A 16,468-nucleotide genomic window follows, 5' to 3' on the forward strand; every position below is an offset into this window, starting at 1 on the left:
GGTTTGAATCTTGTGAATGACAAATTTGATACTAAATTAGGTTGCCTATTGTGTGACTTAAGCGAAACATTCCATTCTCTTATTTTAAAATATATCGTTGTACTAAAATAAAAATAAATAAAATAAATAAAAAACAACCAAACCTGCTCTTCCAATTACAATTATCCAAATTAATTAATCTGACTCATTTCTCTAGACATGCGGGCCATATTGTTCAACCATACACTAACGCGCACAAGATCATAAAAGGTAGACATGACAATTTCTTACACGATTTGTTAACATTGTCGTAAACGACACGAAAATAATGGTTTCGGGTCAGCACGATAACTAATCGGATCATTATCAGGTCACACGATAATAACCCGTTAATAACAGATCCTTAACAGGTTACACGAGAGTGACACGCAGGTAACCTGTTTCGACACAATAAGAAAAAAGTTATTTTGATGATTTTAATTTTTTAAACCACTAAAAAACAACTTACTATAAAATGCAATTTATATAATGAATATGTATATATTGTTTATTAATTATTATTCTATATAAATTTTAAAATTTAAGTTTTATTTATTTATTTATTTTTATAGTATATTATAGGCAAATATTGAGATTAAAAATCATAAATGTAACATCCCACATCGCCTAGAGGAGTGATCCTTATATGTATATTCCTATCTCTACCTTGCACGAGGCCTTTTGGGAGCTCACTGGATTCGGGTTCCATAGGAACTCCGAAGTTAAGCGAGTAACGCGCGAGAGCACTCCCATGATGGGTGACCCATTGGGAAGTTCTCGTGTGAGTTCCCATAAACAAAATCGTGAGGGCGTCGTCGGGGTCCAAAGCGGACAATATCGTGCTACGGTGGTGGAGCGGGCCCAGGATGTGGTGGACCCCAGGCGGGGATGTGACAATTTGGTATCAGAGCCTAACCCTGGGCGTGGTGCGCGGATGAGGACATCAGGCCCTTAAGGGAGGTGGATTGTAACATCCCACATCTCCTAGGGAAGTGATCCTTATATGTATATTCTCATCCCTACTTAGCACGAGACATTTTGGGAGCTCACTGGCTTCGGGTTCCATGGGAACTCCGAAGTTAAGCGAGTAGTGCGCGAGAGCATTCTCATGATGGGTGACCCACTGGGAAGTTCTCGTGTGAGTTCCCAGAAATAAAACTATGAGGGCGTGGTCGGGGCCCAAAGCGGACAATATCGTGTTACGGTGGTGGAGCGGGCCCGGGATGTGATGGACCCCGGGTCGGGATGTGACAATAAAACACATTAAAAATAAAAATATCAAGTAATTTAAAAATACCAAACACATAAAAAAAATTATAATAATTAATTTACATGTGCTAAAAATATGAAAAAATATAAAAACGCTCGTAGTCGCATCCTTTACGCTTTGAGAATGGGTATATGATCATTTGAATTTTTAAAACCATACAAACTCTCATGAATAGTATTTTTAAGGAGTTCAAAATAAACAAAATTGATAATCATTAATGTATAAGTTTGAAAGATGTGAAAGTATAATAAACATTTATAATTGCATCCTCAACATTTAGACGATGGTTACATGGTCGTTTAGATTTTTAAAACCCTCCAAATCTCATGAACAATATTTTTTATTTGAGTGCAAAATTAATAAAAATTATTGTAGAAGTGTGAAAAATGTAATCACTCGTAATGAAAAGTTTTACAACTTTCATAAAGGGGTCAACTCCGAAATTTAGTATATATATACTAATTTAGTATTATGTTTTACATTTTTTTGGGTCAAATTATGTTTTTCATTTTCATTTTTATTGATTTAAAATATATTTTTCTTAACGGATAACGGGTTGGGTCATGTTACCAGATAATATTAATTGGTTGATTTCGGATTGGGTTATATTATCCGTTTACTTTAATGACTATTACACAATATAACCCGTTAAGTTAACGAGAAACACGACACGAATGTCAGGTTTAATAAGAGGGCTTATATTTTGAGGAATTTCTTTTAAAAAAGAAAAAAAAATTAAAGTGCAGGTGTTCTTTTATTATTGTTTTAAATTTTTTCTGAGCGTGAAACTCTTGTCGTTTCAGGTGTCGCTACGAGGCTGGATATAAATTGTCGTTTTTCGTAACCCCGTATCTTGTTTGCATTTACCATAGTGCCCTTGAAAACCAAAGGGAGTTTCGCACGGGATCACTGCCCCCTCACTGCGCGTGTGCTTAACTTCTCGTTTACGGCGGAACGCACAGTCCCACATGACCCAGCCCAGTCCACGTCATCGGATGTGGACCCCACGCTTCACTTTGGAAAAGCCCTAAATGCACGAAACATTCATTCCAAATTCACTCCCAAATCAAACTCCAAATTACAGATCCCGCCTCGAGGAAACCCTTGCTGGAAATCCAACGGTCCACATTCGGCCACGTGCACTCGCCTTTTCCATCCCTACCGTCCCTGCCAGAACACGCGGTCAGTTCCACGGGCAGCAAGGAATTCATGTTCTACCGTCGGATCAACGGTCCTGGCCCAATCGACGGTCATAAAGGTGCCCGAAACGTCCTCGGGTAGATCTGGCCGCCTTTAAGAAGCGGCCTGGTCCTCCTCTCGTTCCTCGCTCAGATTAAGGGTAAAATCCCACATACCCTAACCTCTCTACGCAAAAACTTCTTCGTCCCTCTCTCTCTCTGCCAATTTCTTTGAGGCGCGTGTGGGTCACGTCGGGGCCGATTCATGGTGCCTCGTCCTTCACCTGCATTGAGAATCCCTAGCCGGAGCTCAACTGGAACCCTAGCCGAGGGCGAAGCTTCGAACACCGTACAGCTATGGCGTCCGCCGTCTTAGCGAACCGGAACGAACCCAATTGGCCGCAGCAACCCAGAGGTGGAGGAGCCGGAGCCCGAGGAGGATTCATGGGGAAAGTTCCCTTTTCTTCTTCAAACACTCACCGTAACCCTAACCCTAAAAAGCGACAATTCCAAGTTCATCATTCCGATTTTAACGATGAGTCGCCGGCCGTCACTCAGACTGCATCAGACGACGCTTCGTCGATCAACCACCATCGGCGATCGAACACGAACGACGTCAATCCCGTTCAGTCCCAATACGTCAGCTTCAACATCGCGAGCTATTCGAGAAAAGAGCTGGTTGAGCTCAAGAACCGCCTCCTCTATGAGCTCGACCAGATTCGCGTTCTCAAGAATCAAATTGAAGCCGGCGACTTCAACCCTAAGTCGGCTCACAAGAAGCCGATCGGCAATAAGAAGATGGCTGGGTCAAAACGGTCCTTGCCGATCGCTCACGGCAAGGAATCGAGTTCGAATTCCAAGAGGTCGCATTTGGAAAACGGGGATTCTATGAAGAATTGTGGGCAGGTTTTATCCAAGCTGATGAAGCAGAAGTACGCCTGGATCTTCAACAGGCCGGTTGATGTAGTTACGTTGGGCCTTCATGATTACTACGACATCATCAAGAAGCCGATGGATCTCGGCACTGTCAAAACCAATCTTGCCAAAGGTCTCTATTCAACGCCTTCTGATTTCGCAGCTGATGTACGATTGACTTTCGAGAATGCCATGCGGTACAATCCCCAAGGCCACGAGGTGTATAATTATGCCAATCAGCTTCGTTCGAGGTTCGAGGAGTTGTTTCAGCCTCTGATTGACAAACACGGAGATGAATTCCGGTCCGAAAAGGGTTCTGATGAGGAATTGCAGGCGAGTTCCTGGAACCATGTTGAGCCCGAGAGGGTTTCGAGGAGGGAGACGCCTGTTCGGATCGACAAGAAACCTGAGCCGGTTCGGCCTCCGCCAGTCCGATCATCTCCCGTTCCAGCTCCTGTGAGCTCATCAAACCCGTTGTCAAATCCAGCATTGGCGCAATCTTCTCCTGTGAGGACGAACTCACAGTTGAAGGGGTCTGGAGTGAAGCCATTGAAGCAGCCGAAGCCAAAGGCGAAGGACCCAAACAAGAGGGATATGAGTATGGAGGAGAAGCAAAAGTTGGGAATTGGGTTGCAGAGTTTGCCTCAGGAGAAGATGGAGCAGGTTGTGCAGATTATAAGGAAGAGGAATGGGCATTTGAAGCAGGATGGGGATGAGATTGAGCTTGACATTGAGGCTGTCGATACGGAGACCCTTTGGGAGCTTGATCGGCTTGTGACGAATTGGAAGAAGATGGTTAGCAAGATAAAGCGGCAAGCATTGATGGGCAACACCAACAGCAACAGCAATAGCAACATTGCTTCAAACAGAGGCCACGGGGTAAGTGCCTGATTGAGTTTTGAAGTTTCTTTAGAATGGCATTGTGTTTATACTATGATTTTGCTTGCACAATGTTTGCTTACTGGAATTGTGATTTTTTTGCTGTTTTAGGATCAAGCTGCGAGTGAGAAAGTTGAAGTAGCAGCAACAGCAGAGCCAAAGAGGTCGAAAAAAGGTGAAGCAGGAGATGAAGATGTGGACATTGGCGATGACATGCCAATGAGCAGCTTCCCACCAGTGGAGATTGAGAAAGATGTAGGTGGCCATGCAAGTAGTGACAGTTCAAGCAGCTCTGGTAGTTCGAGCAGTGGCTCCTCCTCATCAAGCGGTATAACCCAAAACTGAAATATGGATTTAGATTTGGTGTAAATGAAGTTTTACTGTTTCTGAATTAGAATGAAAAAACAAAACAAAGAGAGAGAGAGCTTAAATGTCTTGCGGGGTGGGATGTTTGCAGATTCAGATTCTGGTAGTTCTTCAGGGAGTGACTCAGATGACGATAACGTTCAATCCTAGTCTGTGCATTCAATTGCATTAGAATTGCATTAGATTGGAAGACAGACATGGAAGAAAAGATCCATGTGGGAAGGAAGCAAGCTGGCTAAAGAGCATGCTTTCCATGTGGGAAGGAGGGCCTTTAACTGTATGGGTCGATTGCTTTGTTGAGGTAAGGTTTGCTGTAATTGCTTCTTTACGATATTATGATGTTGCTGCTGCTGCTGATTATGGTTTGTGAAACGTGAGCTGAATTGTATTGCTGACTGTGTTGATGCGAGCAGGATCGGGAGTTGTCGGAATCGGAACTACTGAGCAGAAGTTAGATGTGTGAGCTACTTCTTGTGTGATGGTCGGCTGGTGGCGGTGGCGGTGGTGGTGGTGGTGGCTGCTGCATGCATTGCAGTTGTTGGGGAATTTGGTAGAAGTAGTAGTAGTGGGAATTGGTAGTTTTGCTTGGAGGTGTAAAAACAAAGAAATGTGAAGAAATGTGAAGAAAAAATTTGTTGTAGGTGGGTTAGAGAGAGAGAGAGAGAGAGAGAGGTGGTAAAAATTGTAGGGAAACTTACGAGTAGTGGAAAGAAAGAAGGAAAGAGGAATGGGGGTTAGTAGTGGGAAGAGAGAGATTAGAGAGAGAGAGATTTGTACACAATATTTTACAGAGTGAGTACATAATTTTCCCCATTTACATTATGCTCATGTTGTGCCTCCTCCTGCCTCTCTACTCCTTTTTTCATCTTTTTTGCTTTGATTTTGATTAATTAATTTAAGCACGGAATTAAGGCAGGGATGGGATCATTTGATTTGGTTAAGTAGAGCCAGAAAAGAAGTGGCCGTTACCTCCTCTCCAAACAAAGAGATTCTACTCTCTATGGAAGAGGGAGGGTTGAAACTTTTTATCCTTAACGGTATCGGAGTCTCGAGGGCCCATGTTCTGCTCTCGTTATCATCCCAAATCAAATTTGCAAGTTAGGTTAGAAATTCTTTCTATAATAATCAACCCGTGATGGGTGGTGAGGTAATTAAATATCAATTTAGGTATGCGTTGGATATATAATATATGATTAAATAAAAATGACGAAGTATTATTTGCAGTCGAGGAGGCATGATAAGTTGCCAGCCTTTGTATCTCTTTAGAGCAGTTCTACCGTGTCTAAGGCCCTATAGGGCTATCTACCCAGGTGTCTTAAGGGCCCCCACAGGGCTATCCTTTCAGTGAAAAGTAATTGTCTTTAATGAATAGTAATTGTCTTTTGCATCTTCATCTTTACACTAAATAGCCCTAGCAATAGATAATAAAATATTAGTTTTTTTTTTAAATAATAAAAAATAATTTTATTTATAATTTCGAATATAATTTTTAATCGGTCTCGTTGTACCACTTTCTATTAAAAAATTAATTAATTAAATATTAAAAAAAAACAAAAAACAAAAAACAAGAAACCAAAATAAACACCCACACCCAGATTTTTAACCCGTGTCCCCCCCAACACACCCAAACCCTCCTCGCCTCTCTTCCTCCATCTTCACCATCCCACCCACCCTAGCCTCCATCAACGGTCCTGATCTTCCCCTCTCTCTCTCTCTCAAAAAGAAATCCCAAATCGTGCGATCTGGGCGCGCCAATGGAAGGAAGGGGATCGCGAGTGCGTGGGGGTGAAGGCAGTGTGGGGTGTGGCGATAGCTGTGGCGAAGGAGGCACTGGATCTCTACCATTTGTTTGTGGGTGTTCATCAGCCTCGGCGACGAACTCCAGCAAGAGCCGTTGAGTTTGAAGCCTGTTGGGTTTTACAATTTTTTTTAATTTTTCTTATTATTTATTTATTAATATTATATATTTTTATTAATTTTATATTGTGACAGACGTCGCCCTGATGTCAGCCCACGTCACGTTGCCTTCGGTCTCTCAGGCTAGCAGCTCGTTATGGGCCTCTCCCTCAGGCCTGCTCAGGCTCCATCGCTAGCACACGTTGGACCAAGTCCCTCGGGCTATATGGCCCTGTTCCAACGCCAGTCCACTGTGCAATAGCCCACGGTGGAACTGGTCTTAGAGCATGTGTTCTGCTACTCCTCCTCCATTGCCACTAAGACTAGCTGACTATCAGCAAACTTGCGCCTTCATTTTTTATCGTTGGATTGAATATTATATCATTTTTTATCATCGGATTGAATATATATCAAAATAAAAGTAACACACATGATTAAATAAGTGTGAGAAATTAAAAAGAGTATCATTTTCTGAAAAAAGGTAAGATGTGGCTGTGCATCTGCTGCCTGCCCTAATAAAATAGAAAACGGCTGCCTGCCTGCTTCAATCAAAATTGATATTCCAAATTCTAATCCCCAACAAAGTTAAATTGAAAACTGAAAATGTGTATTCTCTACGGCTGGAATGGGTTTGGTTTGATCCCATATAAACGTGTGACTCGCTATTTATACTTGTGCATCCTCATGGTCCCCAAATTAATGCCTTAATATTATTATTATTATTATTTTCATTGTTTTTTCACAAATCAAAATCGGAACCCCCTGTACTGAGATCCAAAACAAAGGGATCCACCTGCTTTTGTTTCCACGGGCTCATGAGCGACTAATTCTAGCAATATCTCGTAATGAAATTACGAAACCAAGCAAGATGATAAGATTCCTAACACATCGGAAACTCAAAACAGTAGTACCACCAAGTCTTGTTCGTTCAGTTTTATGCTGTTGTTGACCTCAATTTCAGGTCATTTTCGGACTTGGGAAAAAGGTGTCTCCATCTGCTGTTCCAGGGAACAGAGGAAAAAGAATTTTAAACATTTCGAAATGTCAAAATCCTGTTTGCTTTTGCAAATGGTCCCAATCTGTCATTTGATAGTGTGTTCAAATTCAAAATGCTGATCCCAAAACAGAAAGCGTCAATACTCGAAACGCGTGCACAAAACAGACCAATCAGCCCACCACCTCATGCAGCATACACTTGAAAAAACAAATTATGAATCAAGTACAATACAAGAGATGTCCGGGAATTCTAGCACCGCAAGTTCTTCGATTGAAAATAAGTGAAACCTTGTTCCAAGTACGTACTTTCCTGCTACCCCCTAAACTCTTCCTGTCTGAAAAAACTACTCATATAAATAACTGCCAAATGAAATCACAAACTCAAAAATGTTTGACCGACGGAAAGTTCCTTCAAGTTATAACACGTACCTGCCTCAAGAAACTGGCGTCGAAGAGCAAGTATCAGCTCAATCTTGTTCCAAAAGTCAAAAATGGTGATTGGTATTACCACAAACTGCTTCTGAGTATTGTTGTTTGGGGACTGAAAGAAGCTTCCCTTAACATAAATACGAAACATAATTCCTTCATGAGCTCAGCAAGTTTCACTCATGTGGTACTGTCTTCATTTTAATAAATTGTGCACTGAGTTGTGATTCACACTTGGCATGAGCATCTGGGGATAAATTTTTAAGGAAAGACTTCGTCAGCTTAAGGGTTGTTATCATCTGAAGGATCCTGCTACAAAACTTCCGCGCTTCAGCTTGCCTCGACTGTTTTTCTGATATATTTGTCAGCAAGTGTTCTATCAGACGACAGAGTTTCGGCAGATGGCTTTTCATGATATTCTTCAGCGCTTCCTGGCTACTTCCATCAGTGGAGCCCAGGGACTTCAATATTTCACTCACCAAATCAAGTGCTTCCACTCGCCGAAAATCTGACTTTGAAGTGCCACATTTCTCCAACAGGAAGCCAAACAGATGGTGCCCTACCCATGGCCTTCTTCTAAATATTTCTTTCAAAAATCCAGATTTGATTTGAGACTTTTTACTATTGAAATACTCCACTAGAACTCCCTGGAAAACATCAAAAATCCTCTGCAGCTCAGACTCTGGAAAATTTCTTGCTTCAACGATCTTCAGAATCCAGAAAGTGGAGCTCTGTGCAAGGCTAGTAATCATTTTGTGTCGGTTCCACGAAGCTGACTGTTTCTTCTTGGACAGGTTGGTTGCGGATTTCTTTCTCTTAATAGGTTTTGAGGCCAACTTCAGATTCTTTTGCAGCAAAGATTCTAAAGTAGATAATTGCACATCTTCACCCTTCGGATAGTCCTTTGCTTTAAAAATTTTCTTTTGCAGTATCCCCCATACACGCTGTCCTAGCTGTTCACTACTTTCTGCACTGGGTGGTTCAATAAATGCCCGAGCTAAGTTTGAGTACACCAACAAAACCTGCGGCTTGCCTGTTTAATTGAGTCAACCAGGTGCACAAATACAGATATCAGATCTATAAATCCCAATTTCATTATAAAACACATAACCCAACGAGCTAAATTTAAATGAAAAAAATATCTTTTTTAATTCGTGCTTGCAAAACATGTTGTAAGCCATTTCCGTATTTCAAGTAATTTGAATAAAACACACTTGCCTGGATTTTCATGTAGGTAAATTTCTAGCAATGAAAGAACACGAAGCTTAAACAGCATGAGTTGGTGATGTGCAGTGTCACCCCCAGCTAGATTCTTTCGCTCTTTGAAGATCTGGGTAAGATAAGTATCCATTCGAAACATTGCATCATCATCCATTCCTCCATCAGAATCATCAGAAGCTTCAGGATTTTCTTTGCCAACTGCCTCAACCGCATCAGCAGCCTCAGAGTCGGCCTCAGAGTCATCTGGCTGCTCATCACTGTCACCTGTTTCACCTGTCTCAGCCTTGTCAATTCCCTCATCTTCTTCAATTTTAAGAAAATCTTCATCATCTTCTTCATCATCAAAAATGTCATCACTATCAGCATCTTGATGTCTAGCAGGTTTCAAATTCTTCCGGATGACCCTCATCATCCGCAACAGACCATCATCCGTGATATCATCACAGAAGCATTTAAAAACCTACAAGACATGGACTCCAGATAATTAGTCTTTTTAGGTTTTGCTTAAAACATCCCCACACGCGTGCACGCACAGAGGCACACATACACACACAAGTACACACATACACAGGAAGATTTCTAAACATATATGCACTGCAGTATTCTAGTTCATCAATTTGGTATCTAATAATGTACCTCCAGCACAAAATATACTAGTCTAGCATCAGAAGAGAGAATTAAACAGCCCAACTAATCAAATTACAGAATTAAAAAGAACAATTCCAGTAAAGTATCAGTGAAAGCACATGATTATCATTCAGAGATAAATTGTCTGACTACATAAATAAAAATCAAAACATTGTAATATCAAATAAATTCCTAACATTCCAACATAGCATATATGTAAGATAATTCAAGTATCCACAAGAACATCCATCACACCTGCTCAATTGCAGTTCGCATGGGAGCTGATGACTCTGGCAGCAAAGAAAGCAATGTATCCACAAGAACATCCATCATGGCAGGTGCACCCTCATCGTCCAAGTCATCTTCTCCAGGGGCATCAAGAAGATCAGCAACAGGAAAAGCTTTCATACAACATATCATAAGCTCAGAGACTGCTTCTAAGTATTCCTTTGGTCGAAGGAGCATTTGCAAAAGGAGCTGGATGAGTAAGTATCTTAGTGCATGCAACCTATTTGCATCACTAGTAAGCTGACAATTCCTTTCCTGCAATTGAAGCATTCAAGAAGCTTCATGTCATGCCAAAAAACATGGAAAGGACAGTACAACAAAGAAACTGAAGGACTAAAATAGAATTAATTAACAAGCATGCATCTTAAACTTGAGTTCAAAGTAGTTCTGCCGAAGATGGCCTAGAAGGTAAGACCACACCATTTACAAGACCCCCGAATAAGGCATCAATAGAATTAAACCTATCTTGAGTCGGATGAAAACAACAAAAAAAGAGGCCTTTACTAGGAAATAACGCATCAGAAACACCATCCCCTAATTTTAAAAATCTCACTGATTCCATGTTTTATGACATATTGGGGGTCATATCCAACTTTTTCCAATCTAAAATTTGAAACTCAACTTGAAATCAAAAGAAATTTAGGTTGATCAGATGCATAATTATGTGGAGTGAAGTACCTCTTCTGAGAAAGTACCTGACAAATAATTACATGGAACTGAAAACGGCCAAAGAAAGTACCTCTTTTGAGAGTGAAGTTTCCATTGCTTGCAATTTTTTCAAAGTGTTTTCTTCCTCGGTTTCCAAAGGCCGAAAATATGAGACGGAAGGAATACTGCACAAAGTGCTAAGGAACCGCATAAAGTATGAGCCAAGGTCACTTTGCTCTACGCAATTTAGCAAGGGACGTGACCCCTCTCCTTTCTGAGAGTTTGCAAACAGTAACTGGAGCTGCTCAATACACATCCTGCAAAGGGCACTTGAGATGGCAGTTTTTGGCCACCTAAATGTCTCTTGTAATTCAAGGGATGTTACTTCAGACCCAAGAGATGCGGTGAACAAACCCTGAACTGCTAGAAACTTCAAAATTCCTTTTTGGACCCTAAATTTTGCCTCAGGATCCAGTTTCAAATTTTTCAATATACTGGGGAGGGATTCCACAATCCATGTTTTCAAAAAATCAGAATTTCCCATGGTTCCAACAGATTCCTTGTCTTCAACAGAACCTATATCTGAATTGTCATCTGTCGTTTGACTCTGATCTGAAGGCTCCTCAGTAGCATGCTTTTCATCCAGAAACATGTTCAACAGGTTCTGAATGAACAGCATGCAACCAGATTCTGTTCTGAAATCTGACATCAAATCCTTAACTGTTTTTGTTCGTGTAATGCCATCAAATTTTCCGTTGCTATGTTTCTGTAGACCCACAATGACAGAAACCCTTCTCACATCATCATCCCCAACCCAATCAGTTAAAGTTTTAAGAAAATGTTGCACAACTTTATAGAGCCAAGAATCCTTTGTAGAAAGTATATCAATCATGCACTGAACAATCTTGTATGACAGAGTAATTGAAATAAAAGATGCAGGCAACTTTGGTAGAAGAAGAAGCAGAACATCGAAGGCCAAGTGTTTGCGGTCATGAGATGATGTTAGAAGCGATCCCTCAATGATCACCTCACAGAAGCACTGGAAGTTCTTAGCAATTTCTTCATCAGAAGAGCTAGACTTGCGATTCTTTTTGGGCCTCTTCAAGGAATTTGAAACAGAAATTGCATCTTCAGCCTGCAAAACTCTATCAGGTAAAAGCATGTATACCAGAACAGGCCACACATTGTGAACACGAGGCTGACAAAAGGTGGATTCCTGTAATATTCCACACAAACCAAAAAGTTCAGGAATGGTTTTGTTAATAGTAATATTTTCCTCCATAAAGAAATGTCCATCATGCAGAAAAATATGCACACCCACACATAAATGGAACACACCAACACAAACCCACACATTTGGCACACAGAAACACAAACCCACACTACCTTCAAGCAGTTAGCAAGAGAAGACAGATGGTCAGCAGAAAACAGTTTGTCAGGGCTGAATGGAACTGGCAAAAGGTTCCCAAAACTTGAACTTTCAATAAGAGTTTTTTCTCTGATTTTCAGAGCCAAAAGCAATGCATCAGGATTTCCAATTTGAATAGCTCCTTCAAACCACTGAATAAGTCCTGGGGCCTCTAGAATGTGATTCAGCAAAGCTTCTGAGTGCAACTGCAAATATAGAATACACAGAAGTAAATGTATTAGGACATGATGATGGCAAGGACTTATGTATTCACAATAAAAAAAAATCGGGTTAAAAAAAAACAAGGAGCTAAAACAAAGCAGTGGAAACAGAAGCAACAGCCCTGTCTCTGCACATAGAAGGACACATTCTAGAAGGGGAAACGCTTCAACCCCTCAAAATGATGGCAAAATGTACGTACAAGAACCATTCACTAAAGTGTAGAATACAAAGACTTAAACTCTCTCTCTATATCCCACCCCTTCAATTTCGGGCTGGATTCTTACCAAGGAACTGGGACTAACTGTTATAGCCTGGTCTGATAATATATTTGAATGAAAAATGCTTTTCTTTTCCTTCTAGTTCTATATCATTTAACCACTTGAACTTGACTAGAACTACAAGCATGAAAGTCCTGTTAGAAGACAAAGAAAAGAGATCCTCAATCAAGCTGTAAAATGTAGACTTCAAAGCATAGAACCACACCAGTTGAAACCACCGCTGCAGCCTACAGATGCTGTCTAAAGGCTACAATGTTAACCAGTTCTTATACACCAAAGCATGATTTATAGTAAAGTACAAAATTTAGGTACGAAATTGTCTTACAAAATTTGCACAAAGGAAGGCTGTATTTAGAAACACATAATCACAGACACCATATTTATTTTTACAGTTGATTTATCTATTGTGGATATTCAATAAAATAATGTAGAATACATTATAGAATAATGCAACTAACATATAAAGTCCGCAATTGTGAGTGAAATAAACTTAACAGGATGATCTTCACTAAATGAAAGCAATGCTGAAAAGAAATAAAAAGACACAAGTTTTACTTGCTTTTTCTGTCTTCTAAAATAAATTGAATATGAACTATGGCATGTCCCTTAAACAGGACAACAAGCTATAAACAGTGGCATGTCCCTTAATGAGATGGCACTTGACGAAATGCAGAGAAATTAATCTGCATGAAAAGCTTCGGCAACTGCATGACCAAATCAAGGGCCATTTGAATTTATTGTACATTTACATCTAGGATAGAACAATTTAATAAAAGCCCAGCCTACTGTACTACAGAGGCATAAACAATTGGAAAGCTAAGACAAGGTCGAGAATTTTGGCAAATTTTAAAGCTACCTAGTCTGTGCTGATAAATAAAATCCGAATAATTGATGAAAAGTTACCTGCAGATCAACTAAATTCATGGATTGGTTGGTAATTTGGCCAGTGCTAAGAAAATCATTTCAGGGATTCACCACTAACAAATGTTGACTACTTTCTTACACAAACAATTAAACAAAACCCAAAATTATATTCAACAAAAATTTAAGACTCAAAAGACCATTTGCATGGTGTTGTAACTCGATCAACAAAGTCAGGTTTAGGAGCTGATGAATAAATAACACACAGTCCAATGACATAACATGCTAAGTTTATACAGCCAGTCTAAATATTTCTGTTTATTCAATGAGTTGAAAAAAGAAAAAAAAAACTTAACAATCATGTTGCAAACATTTGATTGGAACTGAATTTTGTGGCATAGATCGCTGAAATCATCATCGTTATTGACCAGGCATAAAGATTATATATCATCCACATGCAAGGCAATATTTCGTTGATCAGGAAAATTTACCTTCTCGATCAAGTCTACAATAACCGAAACAACAGGCTCTTGCAAGTATCGCTTCTTTGATGCAAGGGCAATGAGAAGACTAGTGAATTCCTTTATGAGAGGAGTGTTTCTATCAGAAACCCACTCCTCAGCTAGTCTTCCTGATCGGGCAATAGCACCATAAGCAAATAAGCGACCCAAAAGATGATCCCTTTGTTCCTGCAATGCAACGAGGAAGCAATAACTAAACTTTCTAGGGAAAATACAGCAATTGAATCAAAGAATTCTTTGAAATATAAAGCAAAGGTTTTGCCTACCTGACCCTTCATCGATGAAGAGACCTCTAAGAAATCAACAATAAGTTTCAACAATGAGTTCACCTTGATGCTGGGGATCGTACTTACTAAAATAGTTAAACCTAATGCAAACCCTTGTCTTGCACACTGGAAAAGAAATATAGTACATATAACAAAAGTTAGCCACACAAGTTGAACTACATTAGCTTCTCAAATTTATTTCGGCAAGATCAAACTGTTAAATACATGTATTTGTGTGATATTCGAAGGTTTTCAAGTTAATATCAGAACACATTAACTCATGCCAAATTCTCAATGAAAAATATTTAACAAAACTTATTAATGTAAGTAGAATTTCATTAAGATGTTGAGCACATTCTAAATTGCCATGCCACAACTGACATATCAAAATTTTTCAAACTTTCAAATACAGTCTCTGACCATGAAATGGTTCAAACTAGTAACTTATTATAATAATCTGCAGAACTGACAGATTTAATAGAAAATTACCATGCATAGATTTTAACAAAAAAGCACTACAACAACCCACAAAATTGAACTCAACGCATTAACATATGCGTCTCCAAAACTTTATTGCACATTTTATAGGTACATAAATGAATTACAAAACATCCTTTATCCCCCTAAACCAAGCCTCTTGCATGCAATTGGAAGCTTTCAATATTGAACTTGGATGAGATTCAGGACAGAAAAACAAAAATGCTTCTGGTTGCATTTAGTGAGATATAATAATGAACTTCACTTAAGAAAGCAATTCAACTAAATAAGTTGAAGAACGAAGGCTTCAAAAGAAAGAAACAGTTTGCATCGAGAGAGCATTAAATCAGATAATAAACCACAGCCTATTACAAAGGTCAACCAATGACTAATGTAAATATACCAAAGCTCCAAAAGCTTAGATTCCTTAAAGACTAAATACTTCCAAGACTTGAATACAAATGTGTCCCACATTACACTCTTAAAAGCAACAACAATTAAATCAAGGAGCATACAACTCAAGAGAGCCCAAACTTAAAACCATAACCATGACACAAAAAAATTCGAATACACGAATACCATGCCACATTCACATATCAAGTAAGACAAAGTAATGGTGGAAAATGAAAACCTCTCTTGATGAAGAAACGCCGCGAATGAGTCTCCGCACAGCATATCTCAAGGAAGGCGCACAATCATTCAACCCATCATCCTTCTCGGCATCCAACTTCACTCCACCTTCAATCAACTCCTTATTCTCAAGGCCATCATAAGCTCTCTGTACGGCCACCAACTCCATAGCCAAAGCCTCCGCCGCGGTTTCTCTAAGAGACCCATCAGCCGAAGCCAAGTCCTTAAACACACCCACATGGAACTCCGGAAGAACCCCGCTCGTTGAAGACGAAGCGGGCACCTCCATTGTTTTGGGTTCTTTGGGTTTGGTCTCCGCAGTGTGGAGGCGCCTCACTTTGTCCAAAGCTTTCCTTTTCTTTTGTCTCTCCATGGGTTTGACGGCGGTGGGAGCGGTAGAAGAAGAAGGGGCAGAAGCTTCTGTTGTCTCCTGCTTTGTTTTGCCCTTCTTCGATTTCTTCAGATTACTGAAGCCGCCATCGTTAGCGACAGCATCAGTCGCAGCTTCCATGGAAGTGGAGCTTCTCTTTTTACTGCCCATATGAATCAAAATTCAATCGGAGCTTAGGATTGTGGAAATATGGGAGGCAATGGGAGAATGAAAGAAAGAGGCTGATGGGAAGGGAAGAACCAAAGAAGAAGAAGGGTTTAGGTTTGGGGGTTTAGGTTGGACAGAAGAGGCGCTGCTTCTATAGTACGAAGGTCATTTTTGTGGGCTAGATGCGTTTTTAAGAAGAGCCACACGATAGATCTTGACGGCTGACATGTTACGTGGGGCAATGGCAATTGGAGGGCAAAAACAATAAAATTGCTCTTTTTTTTTTTGTCAAACGATAAATATTATTAGTTTAATCACGAACGGAGTTTATACTCACGTCGTTATACAAAGGCTTAACTCATTTCTATTACTGTAGTAAAGAGCCACTTGCGTACTTAATATTTATATTTTGATAATAAAACTCCGTGTTAAATTCCGATAATTTAATTGTAATTACAAAATAAAACACAACATTACAAAGAAGCATAATTAATTAAAGATAAAGGCAAATGAAGAAGATGGTTGAACTTTTTAAGTTT

General features: G+C 39.9%; 2 protein-coding genes across 4 annotated transcripts; one reads left to right on the plus strand and one right to left on the minus strand.

Annotated features, from left to right (window-relative positions):
• The first annotated feature begins 2,573 nt into the window (after nucleotides 1-2,573).
• On the plus strand, nucleotides 2,574-5,448 carry LOC137725430 (transcription factor GTE7). The gene is made up of 4 exons (XM_068464103.2): nucleotides 2,574-4,260; nucleotides 4,372-4,588; nucleotides 4,718-4,927; nucleotides 5,040-5,448. The coding sequence occupies exons 1-3, from the start codon at nucleotides 2,824-2,826 to the stop codon at nucleotides 4,774-4,776; spliced, it is 1,713 nt and encodes a 570-aa protein (XP_068320204.2). The 5' UTR covers nucleotides 2,574-2,823; the 3' UTR covers nucleotides 4,777-4,927; nucleotides 5,040-5,448.
• A 2,129-nt stretch (nucleotides 5,449-7,577) lies between these two features.
• On the minus strand, nucleotides 7,578-16,089 carry LOC137725952 (uncharacterized). Of its 3 annotated transcripts, none has more exons than XR_011067565.2 (9): nucleotides 15,393-16,089; nucleotides 14,285-14,410; nucleotides 13,989-14,186; nucleotides 12,115-12,342; nucleotides 10,820-11,944; nucleotides 10,048-10,335; nucleotides 9,163-9,625; nucleotides 7,948-8,977; nucleotides 7,578-7,853 (listed from the first exon to the last, which is right to left on the minus strand). XR_011067565.2 is itself a non-coding variant. In XM_068464799.2 (8 exons), the coding sequence occupies exons 1-8, from the start codon at nucleotides 15,930-15,932 to the stop codon at nucleotides 8,121-8,123; spliced, it is 3,825 nt and encodes a 1,274-aa protein (XP_068320900.2). In that variant the 5' UTR covers nucleotides 15,933-16,084; the 3' UTR covers nucleotides 7,578-8,120. The 3 variants fall into 3 exon arrangements, 1 of the variants encoding a protein (XP_068320900.2); XR_015963080.1 differs by having other exon boundaries at nucleotides 7,578-7,849; nucleotides 15,393-16,069; XM_068464799.2 differs by having other exon boundaries at nucleotides 7,578-8,977; nucleotides 15,393-16,084.
• Nucleotides 16,090-16,468: the final 379 nt, after the last annotated feature.

This window comes from Pyrus communis, chromosome 5 (assembly GCF_041283825.1).
Source record: "Pyrus communis isolate YQ-2024b chromosome 5, ASM4128382v1, whole genome shotgun sequence".
Taxonomy (NCBI): domain Eukaryota; kingdom Viridiplantae; phylum Streptophyta; class Magnoliopsida; order Rosales; family Rosaceae; genus Pyrus; species Pyrus communis.

Excerpts from the sequence above, each read along its gene's own strand:
- LOC137725430 (XM_068464103.2), top strand. The coding sequence starts at position 2,824 with ATGGCGTCCGCCGTCTTAGCGAACCGGAACGAACCCAATTGGCCGCAG. Across the intron at positions 4,261-4,371 it reads CTTCAAACAGAGGCCACGGG|GATCAAGCTGCGAGTGAGAA; the intron begins GTAAGTGCCTGA and ends TTGCTGTTTTAG. Across the intron at positions 4,589-4,717 it reads TGGCTCCTCCTCATCAAGCG|ATTCAGATTCTGGTAGTTCT; the intron begins GTATAACCCAAA and ends GGATGTTTGCAG.
- LOC137725952 (XM_068464799.2), bottom strand. The coding sequence starts at position 15,932 with ATGGGCAGTAAAAAGAGAAGCTCCACTTCCATGGAAGCTGCGACTGAT. Across the intron at positions 10,336-10,819 it reads AAACTTCACTCTCAAAAGAG|GAAAGGAATTGTCAGCTTAC; the intron begins GTACTTTCTTTG and ends CTTCAATTGCAG. Across the intron at positions 8,978-9,162 it reads TTACCTACATGAAAATCCAG|GCAAGCCGCAGGTTTTGTTG; the intron begins GCAAGTGTGTTT and ends TCAATTAAACAG.